Here is a 26,686-nt window from a genome sequence, read left to right as displayed (position 1 = left end):
CATACGCCTATAACACCCAGTGCCTCAGGCTATAACACCCAGTGGGTCATATGACATTAAAAAAGGCGGGATTTTTTTGTTGATTCAGTTTTTTTCAAAGTTGACGGAATGTGTAAGACAATGTAAATATTAAGCATTGAACAGTGGTTTTAATGTTGTTATAGTCGGTATGGCAGCAAGATGTATGGTGGGCAAATGTAGCATGGGAACCCTAACGGGTTCCTACATGTATGCCATTTGCCCACCATACATCTTGCTGCCATATCGACAATAAAAACATTAAAACCGCTGTCCATTGCTTAAATATTCACATGGAGACAAATATGACCATACACCAACCTCCCAATATACACTCACACTCAAACACCAATACCACATGCATGCAACTCGGACGCAGGGGAGGCCGTCTTAAAATGAGCTGTCGATAGGAACAAAATGCTATACTAAACAAAACCAATCTATGGGGAACGATACATTTAATCAAGGTTTGCTTTTTATTGATCTCTTTGAATTTAAAGTAAGCAACAACAGTTAAAATCTGTAATTTATTAGCACGTCATGGCCCTCCCTAAAGATGTTTTAGACAGAAAGCATTGACAGGATACAAGAACGAACTGATAAAAAGTGACACATCCTGGAAATGGTGTGTAGATATTAGGATTGGTTTAGACAACCGGAAATACCGATTATAGAAGTGTGAACTGCACTTGTATTATATCAATATCCAAAAGAGGAAGTATGGGTAACCGTCATTAGGCCTTGACGGTTGTTTAAAAGAATAGATAGCTAAAGGAGACAATAATTCACATTGAATTTATCTCAACCTAACCGCGAAAGAATTTCCACGAAGATAAATATGTATGGATATCGGTTATGAATGTTGTTTAAATGATTGACGTCTTTATCTGTTGAATTAGTTTTATTGTATTACGTTCATTTTGTAGCATTCTTTGTTCATACGAAAAACAACTAGATTTCTATGTTGATACACATGCATCTTTTATTACATGATTTGTTTCCGTATTAACCAATACCCAGTTCTCATTACGTACAGTAATACTTTCACGTTTTGCATTGTAAGCTTTTCCCTTCTTGATAAAGATTTCAAAGAAATTGAATATTTTGTAATTAATGCATATCTATTTTGTCATAAGTTTATGTTATATAGCGAAAGACCTCTTATGTTCAAAATAAAAGATTATGGACAATTGTATGAAATTCAATTGAAACTAACCCGGTACTTATTTTCCCATCTATCGAAAAAATATGGCCTCTGTGATGAATCATAGCTCACAAACCACCTGAAAGCCTTCGATCTACACCACATGATATGACTTACCATAGCCACATTTATGTTTTAAATGTGTTTGCGTTTGTGTACGATTGCTTTTTTTTTTTTTTTTTAATATTATTTATTTGATAATTTTTGTGCTTGAAACCTTGTTTTTTTTAGCTTACCACATATTGGCCCTTATAACCTGTTGAGTGTTGCTTTATCATTAAGAATATTATAGCAAGCATAGCATGCTGGGAATTGCTAAACCAATACATGTCCCCTATCGGCCCCGCTTAAAGTAGTAATAATATCCAAAGTCCCTCAAACTCGATCTTGATCTGTAGCTACCCATACTAAATTGCATATGAACTTTTACTAACATACCTTGAAGCATGACAGAGAAAAGTGTGGAAAACTGAGTGAACCGGCGGACAGACAGACGGACGAGGAGGAAACCTACATTTGTATAGTGTCATCAGCTTCACAGGAAGGGGAATATTAATGATAATAACATCTCGATGTCTGACTGAATGTTGTATTCTATAGTCTGGAACCGTTTCGAGTGTTTGATTTTGTTTCGTACTGTTCAACGTCCTATCATCATCTATGGGTAATTAAGGACGGCCTCCCCATAAGAAGCTACTAAATTTCAATACATTTCTGAAAATAATAGAATATCCCTTTATATTTGCTTCGCGTCTTCTTTGTAGGAACGGATTTAAGGTTCTGTCCCCTGGTCGATGTATAGAGTCTATAATAAGATGCTTACGCGAAGGGTTTGATTATTTTTTTGGGGGGTTCGCCGCTTGGCAGTATGTGACCGACTGGGTCGTCCTGCTGGGTATCTTCGACAGTATGCTTCAGTGAGGTAGCACTATCAATTTACCAGTCGGCGTCAGTTCTGCAAGGAGACGACCACGGACATATAGCAGCCTCTAAAAACAAGCATCACTCACCACACGCATAAATCGTCATTACATAGCTGTTGGTAGGATGGTAAGTGGTATAAAAACAGAAACTCAAAGACAAGAACTACATTGTGGCATGATAAGGTAATATTTAACAATACAATGTCAGTGAATGTCTGGAACATGCTTCCTAGATCTGACTCAAATAATATCCTCATTGCATCAAGCTTTACGTCAATACAATAAGAGTATGCTTTAAAGCAATAACGGCTATCACTAGTTATCATTACAGAACGATTACTACATGTTTCCCATGACGGTTTTATGATATCTTTGTAAAGAAAAAACATCAACTTTATGTGCCTTTGTACATTACACCGAAACCAAGCAAACCCAGTATATGTAGCTGTGATGTCACGATCCTGCCGTTGACACATTAAACGCGATGATTTTGGGACCGGAAAGAAGTCCCTTTACGACCATGTGACGCGTTCCAGTACATATACTACTGTGTTATAATATCATACTTAGCGTAGGTGTTTCGAAGTTACATTGAATATGCCTGAACATTTTCAATTAACCATATTCAATAATACTTCTAGAGTTACTTTAAGAATATAAATCTTGTTTATATTACATTCAAATTGCTTATTAATCCCTAATGACTAGTTCATTAATCGTATACATACAAGAGAACAAAATCACTCAAGCGGTTGAGAAAAGTATTAACTTTGAGATTTATTTGTCTGTGTATTTTTTTCTTAATTATAACAGAAGCATGTAAGATTTTTTTTTCGATATTAAGATATTTTTTATTGTTTCCTCTATACTCTTTGCTCAAGTAATCTGAGATTAAACATTTTATTGATAACCACTGAGAGTACCGACATATTAACGAAACAATGATTAGAAGTTCAAATCGATTAAATTAGTTCCTAACATGAATACATGTATTCCTTGTTTCTTAGGACGAAAACCCATTCATGTAAATGTTGCCGTAAAACGCAGGCAACAAACCACATAATAAATCATCGTCACAAGTGGTTGATTCCAAGAAAGTTAATTTATATGCGAAAAAGACCCTTTTGCATGCATGAAAAAATGGTTTAATGCTGCTCATCATTTTTGGTAGCGAGACGAATGGTTCGCCTGTTGTCTTGTCAGCAAGTGACCAGGTGGTATATGCTGCTGGCAGTATGTCTCAGTAAGGTTGCGATATCACAATAAGATAAACACAGATAAACCGCAGTCTCCCAAAAAAAAAAAACACATATACACTACATGCGTTCATCTCACGTCATCGAAATTGAATGGACGTTAAACAATTCTAAAAGAAACGTAACGTTAACATCATAATATTTTTTATTAATGTATAATGAGCGATTCGTGCATAAAGAACAATTGATACAAAAACAATAATTTAAATAAAGAAAAACATAAAATTATTTATTTACAAAAAAATGCTCCTTGCTTATTGCAAATATGATCTTCTGAAATGTCACGTTTACTTGAAGACAAATCGTTCGTATTGTTGCCATGACAACGAGGTGATCTACACGCGAGTTTCAGAGTCATGTCTCTGACATGTTCCGAGAACACTTGGTTGATTTCGTTAAGTATATAATAGAAGTATATAATGGTGTCTGGATTTCCCAGACTTCGTTTGAATCATCGTATCAAACGTAAAACGAATAACAACGATCTAACGTCTTATAAACTCACGGAATAGACACATGGCCATCGATTTATTGTTCAAATTATGCAAATAAAATTGTATACATAATTTCATGCATCATACAATATATGTTACAAAATATTGTCGATACGAGATGACTTGTTTAAGTTTGTGTAAACTTAAATCAACGGATAGCAGAAATATCTAAACCATGGGATACTGATCATTAAAAAATATTGATATAGATAAATTTGTATAATTATATACCATTACTTACCCACGCGGTTAAACGTATGATTCCCCGTTGAACCTGCTGTGGGTTAAGAAACTTGGTTTAAATAGTATTTTATTGCCAAAATATTTACAACATATTGGTCAATATATACATGTACAACAATTTAAGTTCAGGAATCTGGCATAAGAGTACGCTCTTACTTGAAGCCATCTCCCTACATATGTGATTTACAAATGTGCTATACAAATTAGTTTACTGATATAATAGCAATTACAATAAATGTTAAGATCAAATAACAAGACCGACTATGATCACTATGAAACTTCAGCTGTATGGTAGACGTGAACACTCCAGCTTCCTGATAGTGATCATTCCATTTTTCGATAGTAACATTCCCACTTTCTTGATCTCCGTTTGTATAAGGCTAACTAATTACAGTTGATAAAAAATTCCTGACTTCCTCTTCGGATGAAAATTGCAAAAAAAATTAAAACACTGGATTTTTGGTTTCTTCTTACTTTTTTCGCATGGCAACGTTCATGTGCCCATTGTCATTTTAGCCTTAAGTTGAATGTTTGTCATTGTGAGGAATGCTTTGGGTTTTGTACCCTTTCCGATACGTACAGTACCAGATTCTATAAAAATAATAAGTTGTTACTTACGCTTAGCTCGAAGCATTTTGGCAGTGTGACGACAGGTTTGCCTGTTGTCAGTATAATGTGACCAGGAGAGATGTCCTTCTGGGTGCCTTCGGCTGTACGCTTCAGTGAGATAGCACTATAAAGTCGACATCAGTTCCGTGCTATCACAAGCAGACAAACGCGAACGTACTGCAGCCTCCCATAGCACACACGCATTCACTATACTCATACTGATCTTACATAGAGAAGTTCGTCATTAAGTGATAGGACGTTAAACAATACAAACCAGGCCAAACCCACACATGGAAGGCCGTCCTTAAATGACCAAAGCTCTTGGTAGAACATTAAACAATACAACACGACACTATTGTCTGAATCACAGATCAGAGGATCCATCAAATTATTCTTTTTTTCTATCCCAACGGAATTCTCTATATGTTTTAAATGCGTTTGATAATAACATAACAGTTTTTAAGTTAGTTAATGACAACCTATTTCATTTGATGATAACACGGCATTTTTATTGTTAATTTCTATCTCCGCATTCGTATTCAGAAAAGTATGAGGCACATTCATCTATAAGGACGCTGGCAAGTGGTCTACGCCTAAAATCTGTAGTATACGTCTGGAATACCAATTCGAGCTTTGTGTTTCAGCGTGTAATCGGTAATAGGAATGTCTCTCACCGTATCACTAATGATAGCCGACAAGTGATCGAGTCTACAGCTATGGCACAATAGACAATTGATCTTATTAATCGCAATATTGCCTTTATCATAGCTAATCTAGAACGTTTGTATTGATACATATACTGGGCAACGTATTATTAAAGGGACTATGACTGTCAAAGTAAACAGTTTGAAAACATATCCTTAAGTTAATACGTTCCCTAGGTTATAAGAATTTACAAGCCTCAGCCAATGTTAACAGTGTTTTGATGTATGTTTTCAACAAAGCGCACGGTATATGATATAATCAGCCTATTTCACTGTCTTTAATTTTCGGGAAAATGTGATTTCTTCCTTATGCTGTTTCGTTCTCCATACGTTCATATGTACAGCATTGATGTAGGATCCAACACATTGTTTTGTTTTTGTATACATTTAGGTATTTTTTACTCAGTAATTACAGGCACTAGTTATAGTCACTTGCCTTAGGAAAAAACAAAAAACAAAAACAAAATCAAAAAACAATAATAACCCCTCCCAAAAAAACAACAACAACAACAACAACAACAAAAAAACAAAAAAAACCAACGAAAGTGCCACTCTTGAATGCGATGTCTGCACCATCTATTTAGTGATAACAACCGCCTTATGGCTAGCTTGTCTTTAATCAATACCTTGCGACATGTTGGTATCCTTAAATGTTAATCGATAGAGTGGCAACAGTGCAATGTTTTACCAATTTCAACGGTACATTTATCCTGGTTAAATTGTCTAAAGCTGAAATAACCTGTGTGTACACTGTCTCCTCACTGTATATTGTCTATGTCTCAGACGTCCTTATTGTTCCTGTGTTTACACTGTCTCCTCACTGTATATTGTCTGTGTCTCAGACGTCCTTATTGTTCCTTAGTGTACACTGTCTCCTCACTGTATATTGTCTGTGTCTCAGACGTCCGTATTGTTCCTGTGTGTACACTGTCTCCTCACTGTATATTGTCTATGTCTCAGACGTCCTTATTGTTCCTTAGTGTGCACTGTCTCCCCACTGTATATTGTCTATGTTTTAAGAGGTCCTAATTGTTCCTGTGTGTACAATTTGTGCTGTAATCAGGAATTTCTTCCTGTTGTTTACATCTCGATTACATTCGTTGTTGTCTCATCCCGGCATTTTGTTTTTAAGTGTTCATATTGTTAGTGTATACGTGGATTGGAGTGTTGATTTTGTACGACATGGCGGACTATTTAGATACACATCCCTAAAACATAAGGCAATAAGAGTAAAAATACTACATATGATTGATGTACTATACTCAAAATGTACACAATCTATAATATGTAGCGTAAAAAGAGAGAACTTACCACTCAATATATAGCTTTCCTGTTAAATATAGGTTACACAGACTAGATAAATGCAGGCAACAAACCAGTCAAGCATCTGTCACACACAAACATTGAACGCAGGTTCCACAGCCCAATCAAAGGCAGGTCACCAAACGTTGGTTTGTTTTATTTAACGTCCTATCAAAAGACAGAACAAACAGCCTTTCTCTCAGAGGCGAATGACATTTAAAGACCAAAAATCAGTAAATGTCAAGGTAGACATTAGGAAGAAGAGAGTTGTTAGAAATCAATTTAAATCAATGTATTTCTTGTTGTTGACGTATTCTCTTTGTAGCTTGGCGCTGAATGCTCAACTGTCGATAGACCGTAAAACAGCACAAAACAAAACAAAAACCATAGCTGTTGTTAGTACTATAAACAATTCAAAATAAACCAAAACAAGAATACAGACAGATATTTTGTCGATTGATTTCTGATAAAGGAAATTTTAGACCAGAATCTCATATCAGCGAACCTTCAATGTGAAGCACGTAGTGTAACGGTGTTGTCAGTTTCAACTATGGGCACTGACCGGAGGGGAACTGAAATATGAAATTGATTGATCATGTGGAATGACAGTTTCTGGTAATTGTTTTTGCTGTAACTTCAGAATATAGTATTCATTAATATTGATATGTACTGTATACCGAATGAACTTTACTGCTTTGTTATTTTCACGGGATTTTAACACTGTCACGAAAATGTAAAATTCCCGTGAACATTTACCATGATTTTAAGCGGTTTTAAATAGTTTAAGATTGTAATCTTTGGGTAAACAAATATAATTTTCTTAATTTCGGTATTATTTATTCACAAAGCCAACCCACGGAAGCAGTAATACGTAATATACTCGGTCTTAGTTTTCATCGTAAAATATACACTGTTTGTGAAATCGCGAAATGAAATATACGTAAGTCAGTTTACGAGTCTGTAGAAGGAATTTATTGCAGACGAAGCCAAACTGTTGTAGATCTAACGAGAGAACTCAATATTTTCATGTACACCATTCTAGATCGAAAAGACAAATATCACATTTCAATAGAAAATAGACCACATCATAGATAAATCATGTTTCCATATTTGGCGATAAAATGTTAAATGTCCTGCGAAAGAAATTATCGGGTCATCTCGTGTCTCTCTCTCTCTCCCCCCCCCCCCCCCCCCCCCCCCCCCCCCTTTTTTTATATTCATATTACTTGCTGCGAGAAGTATAGCACTGCTGAAATAAGGTAAATTAAACAGTTTCTAATGCGTTTTTGAGATTGCTGAATACACGACTAAATAGGATGTTTTGTAAAAAGCGACTATTTCAGTCGCAAAGGACACATGCTGAGGCGAACTTAACGTACAGAAACTCAATTCATATTTTTTCTTCCTGTGACAATATAAGTAAGCTTGGATTCAGCACATGTCTAGCATTTACAGTTTAACAAAAGAAGGAAATTGCGCCAATTATTGATTTCGACATTCATTTTGTGTCTTAGTCTGTGTTTTCCATGTCAAAGCTGCTGACATGGCAAGGAAAGGTGTCAAAAAAGGTGCTGTTATTGTACTCGGCATAAAACAAGGACCTTCGCCTAATTTTGTTGAATCTAATCAAACTGCAGAACAACACGAGAAATGGCTTTAACGGGCAATAGTTTATCTAATTAGGCTTAGAATATGTATAACGTGTTTTGTCCAGCGACATCTGGTGTTCATTAAATTTGCACAAAACGTGATGAGCTTCACACTGTGATTCACAGTGGTACCTGCCACGGTTTTAAATGTCCATAATATTGACCAATCAGGTTAGTACTTTCTATTATCTGAATCCAAATTCGCAAATATCTGTTCAGCTACAAAAGATTATGCTAGTTAAGTAAGCGTTTGTTATAGTTTACTGATACACACGCTTATGTATCTATAAAACTTCGCAATAAATATATATTCTCATATGACCCTGGCTGTTGCAAAGACGTCAAACCCCTAAAATGATAATACAACAAGAAATATCTTTTAAAAAGATAAACGGCATAGTTTTAATACTGGTGGTTGTGGTTATAATGTAAAACTGCTGGTGAAATAAATTAACGATCTAATGGGTTTCAGCACGGATAACAAAATTATATCAGTTTGAATCATTTTTGGTGATAATAAGACTGCATTAGAATCAGGAATGTATTTTTATTAATGTGTCATTTGAAAAGATTCATCCACTTATTCAGCTTGCATTCAATCTTAACTTTGTTCCGTTTTTAACTGCATATCTGCATTTTGCATTTACCGCTACATTGACCAATCACATACTTCATCTTGACCAGTAACGCCTCCTGTCGCGTCATATCCGGGACTAAAAGAAAATTATATGACTATGCCGAAAAATCTCAAATAATGAAGAAATTCTATGAAATTATTTGTTAAATAGAAAGTGTGGATATTAGATCAATACATTGTATTTCAATGAAGATATGTATATATTGGTGAATGGTCTCCGTGTTAGAGACACTCCCTGTCAGTCTTTGGAAGGGTCATACATAAAACGCATTCTTATGTTACTGACATAAACGTGAGGACCAGTCTCAGAGTTTCGCATGCAGTGAATCATTTACCGTTAAAACTTTAACTGTTTGATATACAACCTAGAGGCAGCTTCTAAAACATTCTATATTTTGGTGGTATTTTTTTAACGTTTTGCAGAATGCACAAAATGCTTTATCAAAATGGTATTATATAGCAAGTACCATTGGTATGCCATGTCATCATTTCGTTTATCTGTATGAATACCGTTATGCGCTAAATTTCCTTTCACCAAAATTAGTACGTTTCATTGTATGATATACAGTGTTAAGCAACACGAGTTTCGTTTGTAGCAGTCCTCCCTCGATCCTGCCGATGCTTGCTATTTGTTTATGAGGTTTTTTGTCATGATTTATATATTTTTGTGGAGATTTGATATCAAATTAGTATCTAAGACTTATCCATGGAGAAATGGGAGAGATAGCCACATGTCCTCTCCTTTAATCGCTTTGATTTGTCTTAATTTGACACACAAGAACCATTTAGGTGAGTTTGAATATCTTTGACATCTTCAATATTTCCAGTTTCTATGACTACCCTCCTTAGAGAGTTTTGCATTTTTAATATTTCCAGTTTCTTTGACTTTCCTCGTTAGAGAGTTTTAAAGTGGGCTTAATATTTCTGATAACTTGTTTTCCCTTTTTTGTTCGCATTTGAGTTGTGTTGATGAAGACTCTTGTTAACCCTTTTTAGGATGCATTTCAGAGTAATACCACAAATTAAGCGTACGCGAGGCTTTACTTTCGAATCGACGATTCCAAGGAGTGCCATGATGAAATAATGAACACCATGTAATCATCATTTACAGACCTGTATCCATGGCGTCAGATTATCACGAGCTCGCTGTGAGAGTCCTAATCTCACAATTATTTTGTTGGTGGATTTTGCAATCTCGACAAAACTGTTAATGCCCTAGTTTTAGTTTGGAGAAATTCCCGGTGTGAGATTTGCATCCGTTATAATTTACTGGAGAAACTTCATCTCTGCTTATTTGCATTTATAATATTTAACTTAAACATTGATTTCGTTCTACTTTGCAATAAACCGCTCTGAATTTTAATATTCTATTGACACAGCATGTTTCCTCAAGACCCCTAAAGAAACGGCGATTTTCTTCCCTCTTCTATTAAGGGAAATAAAAGGCAAGAATTGATCTGGTCTACCTATCACACCACTTAACCCTTTTTTGTTCTCTTTTTATCGTGGTGTCTATCTAGACAAACGTCCTCTAATGTCTCTGACTGTTAACTTTATATCGGGAGTGTCTCTGGCTGTTAACTTTATATCGGGAATGTCTCTGACTGTTAACTTTATATCGGGAGTGTCTCTGACTGTTAACTTTATATCGGGAGTGTCTCTGGCTGTTAACTTTATTTCGGGAATGTCTCTGACTGTTAACTTTATATCGGGAGTGTCTCTGACTGTTAACTTTATATCGGGAGTGTCTCTGACTGTTAACATTATATCGGGAGTGTCTCTGGCTGTTAACTTTATATCGGGAGTGTCTCTGACTGTTAACTTTATATCGGGAATGTCTCTGACTGTTAACTTTATATCGGGAATGTCTCTGACTGTTAACTTTATATCGGGAATGTCTCTGACTGTTAACTTTATATCGGGAATGTCTCTGACTGTTAACTTTATATCGGGAATGTCTCTGACTGTTATTTTATATCGGGAGTGTCTCTGACTGTTAACTTTATATCAGGAATGTCTCTGACTGTTAACTTTATATCGGGAATGTCTCTGACTGTTAACATTATATCGGGAATGTCTCTGACTGTTATTTTTATATCGGGAGTGTCTCTGACTGTTAACTTTATATCAGGAATGTCTCTGACTGTTAACTTTATATCGGGAATGTCTCTGACTGTTAACATTATATCGGGAGTGTCTCTGACTGTTAACCTGATATCGGGCGTGTCTCTGATTTAAACTTGATATTGGGAATGTCTCTGACTGTTAACTTTATGTCGGGAATGTCTCTGACTGTTAACATTATATCGGGAGTGTCTCTAACTGTTAACTTTATATCGGGAATGTCTCTGACTGTTAACCTGATATCGGGCGTGTCTCTGACTTAAACTTGATATTGGGAATGTCTCTGACTGTTAACTTTATAGCGGAAATGTCTCTGACTGTTAACATTATATCGGGAGTGTCTCTAACTGTTAACTTTATATCGGGAATGTCTCTGACTGTTAACCTGATATCGGGCGTGTCTCTGACTTAAACTTGATATTGGGAATGTCTCTGACTGTTAACTTTATGTCGGGAATGTCTCTGACTGTTAACATTATATCGGGAATGTCTCTAACTGTTAACTTTATATCGGGAATATTATATCAGGAGTGTCTCTGACTGTTAACTTTATATCGGGAATGCCTCTGGCTGTTAACTTTATATTGGGAATGTCTCTGACTGTTAACTTATATCGGGAATGTCTCTGACTGTTAACTTTATATCGGGCGTGTCTCTGACTGTTAACTTTATATCGGAAGTGTCTCTGGCTGTTAACTTGATATCGGGAGTATTTCCTGCTGTTAAATTTATATCCGACGTCATGGTAAATGCGATGTGCGCACGATGTATGCACGATAATATAAATGTGCGATTGTATCATGCATGCGACTGTGGGCACGATGGGCACTCGAGACTTAGTTTGTGCGATAGTTATCGGGGTTTATTTACATTTAGAAATCGATTACAATTAATATTGAAACGCTCGTAACGGTTTGGACATAAGAATGGAACTATATATATATATCAGATTATCCATCTTTAAGTCTATTTAAAAAAAATAACTAGATATAGCGGCTTGTGGCCAACCAAGGCGCTGGTCCGTGACCTTCTTTATTATCACTAGCCATCGGTGCGTGAAGTGTCGGGTGTCACATAGAAAAGCCATACCGAAAATCTCCTTGAATTAACGACAAAATTATACATTCCAGGTTATGTTGTCTTGATAAATAATTATACACATTCCCTAACCTGTGGTAAGCTGTACACATACGAGAGCGTACTGTTGTAAATGTTATACTCTATTTCAAATAAATCAACCTATATGTTAACATTATTTTACATTCGGGAAAGTAAGAAATTGACTATAATTGTTTTCAATAGTCTGACAAATCCATCGCATTCTTCGAAACGTGGGGAATGTACCAATTATAGTATACATTAATATTTTTCTTATTTCATGCATATCATAATACAGGAGTTATTTACTTAAAAACAAAAAACAAACAAACAAACAAAAAAGCAGAAAGGAAATGACCCATGGCCAGGCTGTACTACTGTGATCTGCTACCTATAAATCTGTATAGGAGTATACAGATAGTCAAAGTTTAATTTCTAATTTCATAGAGATTGAATTTTAATACAGAATTTAAATTGTGATTGTAATCTATATCTACCTTCTTGATACGACTCATTCCGAATTTTAATTATTTCGCAATATTGATCGTCCGATCTTACGAAACCACAACGTTGTGCGAATCAATTGCACATCGTACAATTGTGCGCACGATGTGTGTACGTACAACTGTATATAGTTTGGTTTGTTTTGTTTAACGTCCTATTAACAGCCAAGGTCATTTAAGGACGTGCCAGGTTTATATGAGGAGGTGGAGGAAAGCCGGAGTACCCGGAGAAAAAACACACCGTCCTACGGTCAGTACCTGGCAACTGCCCAACGTAGGTATCGAACTCGCAACCCAGAGGTGGAGGGCTAGTGATTAAAGTGTCGGTACACCTTAACCACTCGGCCACCGCGGCCGCTCAACTGTATATAGATATGTGGATACTCTATTATATGTTTATAATATGGCATGTTTGACCTTTTGTGGTGAAGTTATATATTCCTAAGATCTCATAAAATATGAATACTTTTTTTATCTAATATGTTGCCTTTACACCATTTCAGATTCCACAGATAACATTTCTGTCAATAATGTTATTGACAATTGTAATTGGAAACGCATGCGTCCTGGCCGCCATTATGCTGTCTGACAACGGAAGAAAAACAAGGATGAATTTCTTCATTATGCATTTGGCAATATCAGGTAACTCAGCCAAAACGCTTTTATATATTCTACTTCTGTTACAAACATTCAACGGCAACAGGGAGTGTTACAATGTTACTCTCTTTTACATTTGGTAAATTCACAGCTGTTCAAGATAATGTCCATTTTTGCGATAATGTCCAAGTTTATGGCTTCTTTTTTACAATCATGGAATAAAATGCAGCTCACAAATCATACGTCCAAATAAATGAAGTGAAATATTAAACTACAATGTAAATCAGGAAAAAGGGATATATCGTTTGTCTCGTAAATTGTGCAACTATTGACAGGGAAAATGTCTTCAACACCATTGTGGACAGGAACAGTGTATTGTCGATCTGCTTTCGTAGGTGTCGATGATTGAGACCAGGAGCATAAAGTCTGTAATCAGGATTCAACAGACTTTTCTTCATCTATGATAAATGCTATTTTACAACAAATTGCTGAAGAAAGTCTGTACATGTATGTACGTCACTAAATGTCGATCCAAAACAACATGTCCGTGGTGTCATTACTGCCGGACTGGAAATGACTGGTATTTTGTATCATAATCGATTTTACTGGAAATAAATAAATATACATCGTATGTATCTGTACAAAGGAATAATTGTAGACGGCGCTGTTGTTTTACTACTCAGAATTTCCAGAGTATCATCGTTGAGATATTTGATTAAAAATTATTTATTGCTGATAATGTGAAATAAATTCCGTTTCTTTCCAGATCTGTCCGTCGGAATGTTTCTGGTTTCCATTGATCTCGCCGAGAAAATATTTATTGAGTGGCTAGCTGGAAACGCTCTGTGTAAAATAATAAATTTTCTGAAGGTAAAGTTTTCCAGCTCCATAATGTATCCATGTCGTAAGTGTTTTCGTATTTATGGGACATACATTAGAACTTGATTTTGAAAAATAATAATCAAAATAAATAAATGAATAAATAAATAAAGTAAATAAAATAAATAAATAAATAAAAAGTAAAATATGATTTTACGCCACAATTACCTGGTATGTTTTAATTACCCAAGGTTTGCCGTAGCTCTGAATGTTACATCTGAGTTCCTATCAGGAGTTGAGCGCTACGATATGTTTTAACGAACTGATTTAATGATGCAAAATTTGTGCACCAACTCGTCCTATATTTCATTTATTTGTCTTTTTCTCACTTCCCTTTCCTGGTAAAACAAACCTTTTACATGTATCAGAAAGAAAGTAGCCAATGCATTAACGTTGTTATTTATGATTTGGCGAAGGAAGTGCCTATACTTTTTACATTGATATTAAAATGCAGGTATACTTTATTAAATCAGGTTTTCCATGATCGAGAGCTATTTTAATTCGGTGTCCTATTATAAAAGTTTCCTTGGGCATGTTTTATTAATTACGATTTCAAATGTACAAATCGTACAACCAATGATATCATAAAGCCCAGGCCACATGCGTCACTACCTTAATGCTAACGTTCTTAGCGTCCTTACTACTGTGATTTGTCGTAGTTTTACCACCAAAGAACCAAAAAACCTTAGGACTTGATCATATACACATTTTCATTTTTTACCCTAGTTTACCCTTCGTTAACATAACTTGTGTTTTGTCGTGGTTATTTATAAATGTGTTAAGTTGCGTAATTTAACGCATGTCTGACCAAAGACATATAATATGAACAGTGGTTATTTAAAGCTTTAAATCAGTAGCGAGATGTAGGTCACATATATTCCCTATGATAAAATATAAATATATATATAACGTATAACAGCATTATGTGTGTTTAATCTGGATCTGTTGTTTAACAAACCTATTTCTTTTAACGTTTTACTGTCTCGTTTTGTATGCTTGCTCTGAATAAGAGACTTGTGACCAATACTCGATAGTCTGGCCCCTCTACTCGATACATTGACCACTCTACACGACACATTGGTCCCTCTACTCGATACTTTCCTCTCTCTACTCGATACATTGGTCCCTCTACTCGATACATTGGTCCCTCTACTCGATACATCGATCCTCTCTACTCGACATATTGGTCCCTCTACTCGATAGATTGGTCCCTCTACTCGATACATTGGTCCCTCTACTCGATACATTGGTCCCTCTACTCGATACATTAGTCAATCTACTCGATACATTGGCCCCTCTACTTGATAAATTGGTCCCTCTACTCGATAAATTGGTCCCTCTACTCGATACATTGGTCTCTCTACTCGAAACAATGGTCCTCTACTCGATAGAATGGCCCCTCTACTCGATAGACTGGTCCCTCTACTCGATAAATTGATCCCTCTACTCGATAAATTGGTCCCTCTACTTGATAAGTTGGTCACTCTACACGATACATTGATCCCTCTATTCGATAGATCGGTCCCTCTACTCGATACATAGGTCCCTCTACTCGATAACTTGATCCCTATACTCGATACATCGATCCTCTCTACTCGATATATTGGTCCCTCTACTCGATACATTGGCCCCTCTATTCGATAGATTGGTCCCTCTACTCGATAGATTGGTCCCTCTACTCGATACATTGGTCCCTCCATTCGATACATTAGTCAATCTACTCGATAGACTGGTCCCTCTACTCGATAAATTGGTCCCTCTACTCGATAAATTGGTCCCTCCACTCGATACATTCCTCCCTCTACTCGATCAATTGGTCTCTCTACTCGATACATCGATCCGTCTACTCGATAATTTGCCCCTCTACTCGATAAATTGGTCCCTCTACTCGATACATCGATCCTCTCTACTCGATATATTGGTCCCTCTACTCGATAAATTGGCCCCTCTACTCGATAGATTGGTCCCTCTACTCCATAGACTGGTCCCTCTACTCCATAGACTGGTCCCTCTACTCGATACACTTGCCCCTCTACTCGATATATTTGCCCCTCTATTCGATACATTGGTCCCTTTACTCGACACATTGGTCCCTCTACTCGATACACTTGTCCCTCTACTCCATATACCCGATTCTTTCCTCCCTATACTCGATACTTTCCTCCCTATACTCGATACTTTCCTCCCTACACCCGATACTTTCCTCCCTATACCCGATACTTTCCTCCCTATACCCGATACTTTCCTCCCTACACTCGATACTTTCCTCTCTCTACTCGATACTGTCCTCCCTATAACCGATACTTTCCTCCCTATACCCGATACTTTCCTCCCTATACCCGATACTTTCCTCCCTATACTCGATAATTTCCTCCCTATACCCGATACTTTCCTCCCTATACCCGATACTTTCCTCCCTATACCCGATACTTTCCTCCCTATACCCGATACTTTCCTCCCTATACCCGATACTTTCCTCCCTATACCCGATACTTTCCTCCCTGTACCTGATACTTTCCTCCGTATACTCGATACTTTCCTCCCTATACCCGATACTTTCCTCCCTACACCCGATACTTTCCTCCCTATACCTGATACTTTCCTCCCTACACCCGATACTTTCCTCCCTGTACCCGATACTTTCCTCCCTACACCCGATACTTTCCTCCCTATACCCGATACTTTCCTCCCTATAACCGATACTTTCCTCCCTATAACCGATACTTTCCTCCCTATAACCGATACTTTCCTCCGTATACTCGATACTTTCCTCTCTATACCCGATACTTTCCTCCCTATACTCGATACTTTCCTCCCTACACTCGATACTTTCCTCCCTATACCCGATACTTTCCTCCCTATACTCGATACTTTCCTCCCTATACTCGATAATTTCCTCCCTATACCCGATACTTTCCTCCCTATACTCGATAATTTCCTCCCTATACCCGATACTTTCCTCCCTATACCCGATACTTTCCTCCCTATACCTGATATATTCCTCCCTATACCCGATACTTTCCTCCCTATACCCGATACTTTCCTCCCTATAACCGATACTTTCCTCCCTATACCTGATACTTTCCTCCCTATACCCGATACTTTCCTCCCTATACCCGATACTTTCCTCCCTATACTCGATACTTTCCTCCCTATACTCGATACTTTCCTCCCTATAACCGATACTTTCCTCCATATACCCGATACTTTCCTCCCTATACTCGATACTTTCCTCCCTATACTCGATACTTTCCTCCCTATACCCGATACTTTCCTCCCTATACCCGATACTTTCCTCCCTATACCCGATACTTCCTCCCTATACTCGATACTTTCCTCCCTATACCCGATACTTTCCTCCGTATACTCGATAATTTCCTCCCTATACCCGATACTTTCCTCCCTATACTCGATATATTCCTCCTTTTACTCGATACATTCCTCCCTCTACTCGATGTGTTAGAGTTATTTTCATTTGGATGATTTTTTTTTGTTTCAGGTTTTTTTTTTCTTTGTTTTATTTTTAATTTGAAAGTTCTTTTTAGTGTTGTAAGGCACTAAATCGTATTCGAGATATCATGTGTGACATGTTGGTAATGCTTTCTTTTCCAATTAGATCGTCGTTCTGTATGCTTCCACCTACGTTCTCGTCTCACTCAGCATCGACAGATTCGACGCCATAGCAAGACCAATGAATTTCTCCCGGCGAGGTAATGATGTGAATGTGGCTGTATTGTTGTGTTGAAATTGGCATGATTGCACACAGTGTTTGACGAACTTTTCAATTTTCAACCGCCATCTATCTATCACGTGATATTTTATTTTCCGTTATGTCATATCCGGTTTTTTTTTCTGGGTACGGCGGCTGCGTTAACAGTTTTATATAATCCCAAGTTGATCAATAAATACAAGTGCTACTGTTAGAAAACCTGTTTAGTAATGGAAAGCATCTCGGCCCATGGTTTCTATTGTGATTTTAGCCTATACTTGGCGGTTAATTGGACTTTAATAATTATTTACTAAGTTTTCCGTTTAAATGGGGGTGTCGGAGGGGAGGGGGGGGGGGGGGGGGGTGACACATTGAGACATGCGAGACAAAAATATACATGTAATTGATGCTAATATAGCTTTGGAGTCAAAATGAGATATAATGCCGACATGGAAAAATTCATTATTCTATTCGAACGTGTTACCATTATCACAATTATCATTTTAAACTATCTAACGTGAGTTACTCTATGTACTAACATATTTTCTTTTTCGTTTGTTTAATGTTGTTTAATACCCATTTTTACTCATCCTTTATTGGTCCAAATGACTATATCAGTGATGGAGGACCCGTAATAAGGTACAACTACTGATGCTAAAATTAGGACAATTCAATGGAAAAATATCATCAAAGCATACATAAATGGTCAGCAAAGTGGAGTAAAACGTAACCTAGCTCAATCTAATTCTCCGCCTGCTGATCACAACAATACTTTGATTCTAGCATTCCTACCCGTTTACAAATCGAATAGAAATCTGTTGACCTTTCGCCAAATTTGATTCGAATATCGCAGTGGCCGCCATTTCGCTTTGCTCTCTAAGGAATTGTTGGTTTTATCATTTAAGTACTCATGCGGGATATTCTCTATTTCGGGATAGAACATAAAACATTAAAGAACTTTTGCCAAATCCTTTTGATTGATTTTGCGGTGTCGTACACCTCTATAAATCACTCACACATGCACATAGTTCCATACCATGGGGTTGCTTTCAGCGTTGGTAAGGTCACGCATTCACGAAATTCTGTTTCAATTTATGTACCAAAGTCACCGATCATTTACCCAGTAGGGCGTGCATCGTGACATACATTCTTAGTTAACAGTTTTCGTGGATACAGTTAGTACTTCTTGCTTTGATTTGAATTTTACTTTTGATTAAATGGCTGACCTGAAATGGTGTTGCGTCATACCACACTGCGCGTTCAGGTTGAAGACATGCAGGATGTCGATTTCAAAATAACATTAATACTGTTTTCCGAAAATGGGTTCATTTAATTTAGTCGCGTGTTTGTAATTACTTTCCAGTTCAATTTTGAAAGGATAATTTGAAGTAACGATTGCAATTATTGAAGTCCTAACTCAAAAAAATATCACACTCGTTTTAAATATTGAGTTGTTACTTAATTAAATATGGACTTCATATACTTGAGAAGCTGAGTCAAAAAAGCCACAGCGTCACTAACAAATTGTAATTCAAATTAGGCACATTCGAAAATAGCCAGGACACGAAAACAATCATATTGATATCACAGGAGCCTATACAGAACAATTAGTTCTATTTGTTCTGAAGGGTCTACAAGCCAGATGACACATGCATACACTTTTAAATTTCGAAGTTATAACATCATTGAGTCACAGAATTCCACCTGGTATTGTGAAGTTACAGACGAACACGCGTATCTGTAATTAAGAATTTAACTTCCAACAAGGAAATATTGTTGTAGAGTTATTGGCTGTAAGGCAAGTAACACGATGCATTCGTTTTAATTTTCAAATGATATTTGTTTTAATCTTAGCTTGCTAAATACTCGAGAAAATGGTAAAGTTCTTTAGGCTTGATTAAGAGTTCTCATCATTGCCAAAACGAAATATTCCATTTATCAAGATAAGTTTTGTTTGTGATATTATATGTATAACTGTATCATGCTATTTTACTTACTCTCGATCAAATTAGCATGCTATTTTACTTACCCTTGATCAATGCTTAGCATTCAGGGCCCGTATGCTGATCTACAGCGCGTGGATTTTGGCTGGGATATTTTCAATGCCCGCCCTGGTATTATTTGAGGCGAGAACAGAACCTCAGATGTATAACTTGACTATGTGTACGATTAATCTGACAGACTTCCATTGGAAAGTAAGTATCATCTTGGAAGCTTCATTGTTTGTCTGTACAAGAATAGTGTAATGTTAGGTTTGATTACTCTTCGTTCATGAACCACTCGGGGATTTACAATATGATGTGAAGGGTCATTTGGGATGTCTGCATGATATCATCTTTATAAATGTGAAAACATCCCAAAATGTAGTTTAAAGTAATAAATACAGATTGGATGGTCCAATACCGGAACTGGATCTGAACAGTTCGATGTTAGAGACACATTACTAAAAAGGATGCATGTTCAGCAATAACGTAATAGCTAGCGACAGTAGAGAGAATATATTGTCAAATGGTATGAATATACAATTTCATCATACAGGCACGGCAAATGAAACAAGTATTGATGATTTAGACATCTCATAGCACCACTCGAATTTATGACATCGAAGACAAAATAAATATAACAACATAAAGTTAATGGTTTTCGAAATAACAACCAAGTGGAAATGATATAAGTATATTCTGTTTAATATAAACTGATATTCAATATTACCATTTACTGTTTAAGGTTGTTTGTATAGTAGTGTTATTCTAATTGTTTTTATTTGTCATACATTTCTTAAATTATATATGTTTGCAGCAATAATAACCACAATTATCAAAATGTACGCCTATGAAGATTGTTTTATCATGAATTAAGATATCTAATATTAGCTTCATAAAAACTTTCGATTAAAAAGCTTGGTCAAAAAGAAGAAATATACCATCACAGTGATAATTTAAGATTCTGATGATGTAACTGTTGTATTTGACCAATCAAAATGGTGCTTTCTATTGACCGCATTGAAATCTGCCGATTGTTTAGTTCCGACCCACTTTTGCTGCATTTCTGCAATATACATGGCATTTTTCACCCAGAGAACCATTCAAATCCTCTATATAAGGCTTTCGATATCCTCTATATTTATCGTAGAAACTACATTTCACACCAGCATCAGTTTGGCTTTAGTTTAGTTTTTAACTTAATATGCCAATAATTTTACAATCTGGTGATTCGATCAGCTGTTTTTTTGCGTCAAATGTAATAAATACTATCTCTTATGGCTTCCTTTCAATAAACAAGCATCTATCTAAAAATCCATCGATATCGTTTTACGTGATTTTGTGTGAAACATATAAAAAATAAACATCTCCCATTCAAGAACCCTTTTAAATGGATGTAGCAAATTAGCAAAATGCATTTATTTAGATTTTTTATCCGGTTTTAAACTATTTTGACCCAAGAAATATCAAATACTCCCACGTAGCGAAATATTATCCGAGTATCTTGACACCCTCTTTTCCAGTATGAAAACAAACACAGCAAAAACAATGACATGATATTGGGAAGCACAGGACATTGTTGACTGGATTAGGGAGGTCATGCAATATCATTACGCTAACGCAACTGTAGCCCAAACAACGTTTAGTGTTGGTTTGAAAAGAAATCTTTTCTGGTGTCAACGTTAACGAATGAGCACTTGTTAATGTACAATTTCACACAACTGCAAATAAATCAGGATAATAATTCACAATCATAAAAGAAAATTGTTTCGTCAGTCATAGGTGTGTTCTGTGTTAAAAAGTCCTAAAATTTCACACTTTTTTCAATTCAGAATTAAGATCATAGTATGGTTTCTGTAGCTACATCTGGGTTTTTGTCAATAAAGATAAACCTTCCTAAAGTATTTACTTTACAACTGTGATGATTATGTAGCTTCCAAACATTGTTTTGTGTGTAGGCCTGTCTATTGACGATAAGGGTATTGTTATTTCGGTAGAGATTTTATTTTTGCGAAGTTTAAACGTATCAATCTTCATTAAAGTGCAATTGCATCATGCATTATCAGATTTCATAGAAAATGTGGCATAAAGGCCAAACACGCACAAGTGTTATTTATTTAAGGCCATTCCAAATTTATTTGTAGTTCTTTGGAATCATATCGCCTAAAATACTGAAATGCAGAATTGAATATCAAGGATAAAGTTCCTCACCCAACGAAGTAGATTTCAAAAACGTTAACTATTATTAAACAATAGAATCCCCCTAGATGTCGGTTATTATATGTTTTATTTTGATAATATAAAACAGATATTTAATGTTTGTGACTGATAATATAATATTTGTAATTAGCATAACTACAAATTATGGTGATGCTAAACGGAGGAAATCAATATTTGAACTTTTTCCGCCTTTACAATTCACATCCCCCCCATTTATTTATTATGTTTTGAAAAGCCAAGCAGGGCTAACGTTAATGTAAATGCACCTCATACAGTGACACACAATTCAAGCATTCATTAATGTTGCAACAAGACCAGTCCAGGTTACATATATTTATGTGTATTTTCTTTGCAGCTCTACTTTACGCTAGTAGCACTGAGCGTTTTCATCATCCCCGCCGTGATCATCACGGTATGCTACAGTGTCATCATCATCATCATCTGCCAGAAAAGCAAACTGGACGGAAATAACGCCAAACAGGTCATTCCAAGACAGAATGAAGGGGGAGGTAGGTTTCTTTTTTTTCTTCTGATATAACATCCTGACCATTTCTACATATCTGGGATTTGAAGTCTCGTCTCAATGTCTTATCAGCTGCTTTGATCATTCAAAGACGGCATTCGCTATGCACGAGATTCATGAGTGGTGGGCGTGTTTGATTTGCTGTATGATCGTATTGGCCTCCTTCTGATAACACAGAATGGATGCTGAGTTTATAGTGCTGCTCGGCAAGGGAACATAGTCTAAAGCCTTTCCAAAGAAGCGAAAGCTAAGCTAAAAAGTGTAAAGGGAGACAGTAAGAAGAGAATTGATTTGAAAGAAGCGTATGCTTCTAAAAAGGAGATTTTTGTATCTTGAATCTTCTTTTTGTTTGGTAACCTTTTTATCAGAATGTCTCCCTTGCCAGTACCAAACTTTGAGCATTCATGGGAGTTTTATCCCTTGCGAGGAAGGCAATGTTTTTGCTGTCTAAGCCCTGTTACATGTGCATGCTTACATATAAATACTGCTCAGTACGTCCCGAGCGCCATGATGTGTAACTGACCCCCTTTCGGTGTCAGTACCACTTACCGGGATATATGGCATGTCAGTATACTCAGAACACTTCAATCGAAGGGCATTTTGAAGCGGCCCTCATGTCCGCCTCCTTAGTTGTTACCACATCTGACCTGATCGCGTTAACGGGAAATTATACAATAACAACTGATTCCATTGCGGATGTTATTTCGTGTCATAGAGAACGTACCTTAAGTGCCAGATTGGAAAAGTGAAATTCTTTATGACAACATCACGAATTTATCATTAGTCATATCCTAATTTACAAGGACACTACTGTAAATAGGCTGAATCAAGACACATACAAAGTTGCTGTCCCTTATCATTTCTTTTAATGAGATTGGTTGATCTCGTTTCGCCAAGAACATTCCAGAAATGGTGTCATGGCACTTTTACAATTAAGAACTTGTCGCTGATAAGACTGATACAGCCAGTACAGATTTGTTTGATTGTCAGTTATAACAATACCGTTTATAGGACCATAGCACCATTAACAGAAAAAATCGTTATTTCTTCTCTTTAATGATAAAGAAATTGCGTTCATTTATTTGTTCACTGCCCTTATTCCAGTTTATGACGTTCTCGGAACAGCGAATCATTTTTTTGGCAAGGAGTTTCATGGTAGGTTTTGAATTACCATGCGTAGCAATAGCACGTTGTCGAATAAATTTGAATATATATATTCCATTATAAAAACTTTACCTCGTACACTTTGTAAATAGTAGTTAGTTACTGATACATTTTGGACTAATGAATTCAAAGGCATTCTTTTAAGTGACTGAAACCAATACTCAATTTTGCGTATTTATATGAAATTCAATATTATTTCTGATACAATATTTCTGTAATAGTTATGTCGTGTGCAATGTTTGTCCTCCAAACAGTGTTTCTAGAAGGACGGGGATTTGGTGGCGCACGACATGGGAAGGGAACCTCTGTCATACAGCAGGCCAAAATAAGAACAATAAAGATGACCTTTATCATCGTACTAGGTAAGGAGAGGTTTATTATCAATCGTAATTAATTAATTTTCGGTCGTTTATTACTTAACATTAGTGTATAACTCATAGGCTCGCTTACGACTGCGTATCATATAAGAATTGTATATCTTCATTTCTTGGTTCATCTACTATCTATGATTGCTTAATTAACCGAGATTGATATGTAATATTTAGTATTTCATTAACCGAAATTGATATATAGGTATTCCCAAAGTTGTATAATTATTTTTTCTTTGTTTTCATGGTAAATACTCAAATGTGATTGGTCGAAAAATTCTTTTATTCTTCTATGAAAGAAATTCCGAGAATGGCGCGAAAAATGTGACGTCACAATACGACAATTGACGTTGCGTATTGATTTGAGAAAAATAGTCCCATTTAAAACCAGTAAAATTGTACATAAAACATGTTTTGAATTTGAAAATCATTTTCAAAAATTAATTATAAGCGTTGATGTCAATTTTCTTTAGTTTCATCGGGGTATGACACAAATTTTGTTTGCAAACTTCTGTAAGAATCCGCTACGCGGTTTCATACATTTTGCAAACAAAATTTGTGTCATTCCCCGATGAAACTTAAAAAAAAAGAAATCAATGCTTAAATATATTTTACACTTGTCTACTGATGCAACTTGTAATTGGTATTGCATTACTTGGTATTTGGTACATAATAACAATTGTATATTTTGTATAATTTATACATAATGTACAATGGAATTAGGTGTTTTTGTATTAATTCATTACAGTATTCGTGTTGTGTTGGTGCCCGTACATAGTGTTCAATCTCCTCCATCTGTACGCGTTCTCTGACGAGGAGCTGACGTCACCAGTTCTAGGGGCAGCCACTGCTTGGATTCAAAGCATGGCACCACTAAACAGCGCCGCCAATCCAATTATTTACGGTGTTTTCAGTACCAGGATTTGCCGCAATCTCAGGTACAATTATGAATATTCAGATGCTGCAAAAACCATATTCTCAAATAGCTCATATAGTTTCTGCACACTATCTAGGTATGCTTTATATTAAATATTTGATTTGAAACTCTGACAAGAAACTCTTCTCATATAGTTTCGCATACTTTTGAAAACAATGATTCAAGTTATAGCATTTGATTTTTAATTGAAGTAAGAAAACTCAGAAAATATTCAATATATTTTTCTTGCTATTGGAAATATTCTGATTTTACGATATTTTTATTCCAATTACAACAATTCCGTCCTCATCTTTCCATTTATCAAAAAGATAGCATTATGTTGAAGATCATTTACTGAAAGACAGACAAAAGGAAGGTTAATCGGTTAAAGTATGTTTACATTTTTTCCAGACGACGTATGTTTCGTTTGATTTGCTAATAATGTTCTTCATAATATCACGATACCATTTTGATAAACTAGTATATCTTAAAACGAAGTCATGTTTAAGCATGACGAACATTAACAATTAGTCATTCCTGACTTTAAATGTCGTATCGACAGAATAGTTGTGACGTGAGGTTGCAGAAAGCATAATGTCCATTTGTTTAAATTACAGAGCAAAGAGGAAACAAATTATAGGAAGTGGATATGTCAGACCTTTAGTTCCTCTGACAGAATCACGACCATTTCACTCATTATCACAGATTAACCCTCACATACGTGCACAGAACTAGATAATACAGGTGAATTGCACGTGCATAGATAATACTTACATGGGATAAAACATATATATATGTATATATATTATAACACTAACATTAGTATACATGTACTGGTTTTGCATGAACGCATCTAGTTTTAAGTAAATTTTCATCTATATTCATTTATGCATCGTGGTATACATGTCCCTGATTAATATTACTTACAATAAGGATATTATTGATATTCTGTTTCACTCAAATGACTATCAGAACAAGCTAGACAAAAATATTTCGAAATTACACAAAGGTACAAGGACCATTTGTTACGGTACGGTAACCGTCTTCTTACCAATAAACTGACCGCCCCAATTACTTTAATACAATATAAGTTTACTGATTTCTTTATATGTAAATTAAACTATGATATTTAATCCAAATTAGTGTTAACCTTTGTGACTTATTTCCATATAAACAATGGAAAGTTAACTAACTACCCGACTAAATTCAATGCCTAGTTAACTAACTACCCGATTGACTTCAATGTGTAGTTAGCTAACTACCCGACCAACTTCAATGCGTAGTTAGGTAACTACCCGACCTATTTCAATGCTTAACTAGTTAACTACCCGACTTAGTTCAATGCTTAACTGGCTAACTACCTGACTTACTTCAATACTTAACTAGCTAACTACCTGATTTACATCAATGCTTAGTTCACTCACTACCCGATTAACTTCAATGCGTAGTTAGCTAACTACCCGAATTATTTCAATGCTTAACTAGCTAACTACCCGTTTTACTTCAATGCTTAACTAGCTAACTACCCGTTTTACTTCAATGCTTAAATAGCTAACTACCTGAC

General features: G+C 36.0%; 1 protein-coding gene across 1 annotated transcript in view; it reads left to right on the top strand.

The window, feature by feature from the left end:
- The window catches only part of LOC117317465 (cardioacceleratory peptide receptor-like), a 98,760-nt gene that overhangs the window by 66,949 nt on the left and 5,125 nt on the right, over nt 1–26,686 (top strand). The window contains exons 3-10 of the mRNA XM_033872276.1: nt 13,268–13,406; nt 14,128–14,231; nt 17,857–17,950; nt 19,996–20,144; nt 22,507–22,660; nt 23,779–23,829; nt 24,054–24,200; nt 24,955–25,144. Coding sequence (XP_033728167.1) covers nt 13,268–13,406; nt 14,128–14,231; nt 17,857–17,950; nt 19,996–20,144; nt 22,507–22,660; nt 23,779–23,829; nt 24,054–24,200; nt 24,955–25,144 — 1,028 coding nt within the window. The remainder of the gene's footprint in view (nt 1–13,267; nt 13,407–14,127; nt 14,232–17,856; nt 17,951–19,995; nt 20,145–22,506; nt 22,661–23,778; nt 23,830–24,053; nt 24,201–24,954; nt 25,145–26,686) is intronic.

The sequence above is a fragment of the Pecten maximus genome, chromosome 19 (assembly GCF_902652985.1).
Source record: "Pecten maximus chromosome 19, xPecMax1.1, whole genome shotgun sequence".
NCBI classification, from domain to species: Eukaryota; Metazoa; Mollusca; class Bivalvia; order Pectinida; family Pectinidae; genus Pecten; species Pecten maximus.
The sequence above is the reverse complement of the archived record's forward strand: the minus strand, read 5'-3'. Positions and strand labels throughout refer to the sequence as shown.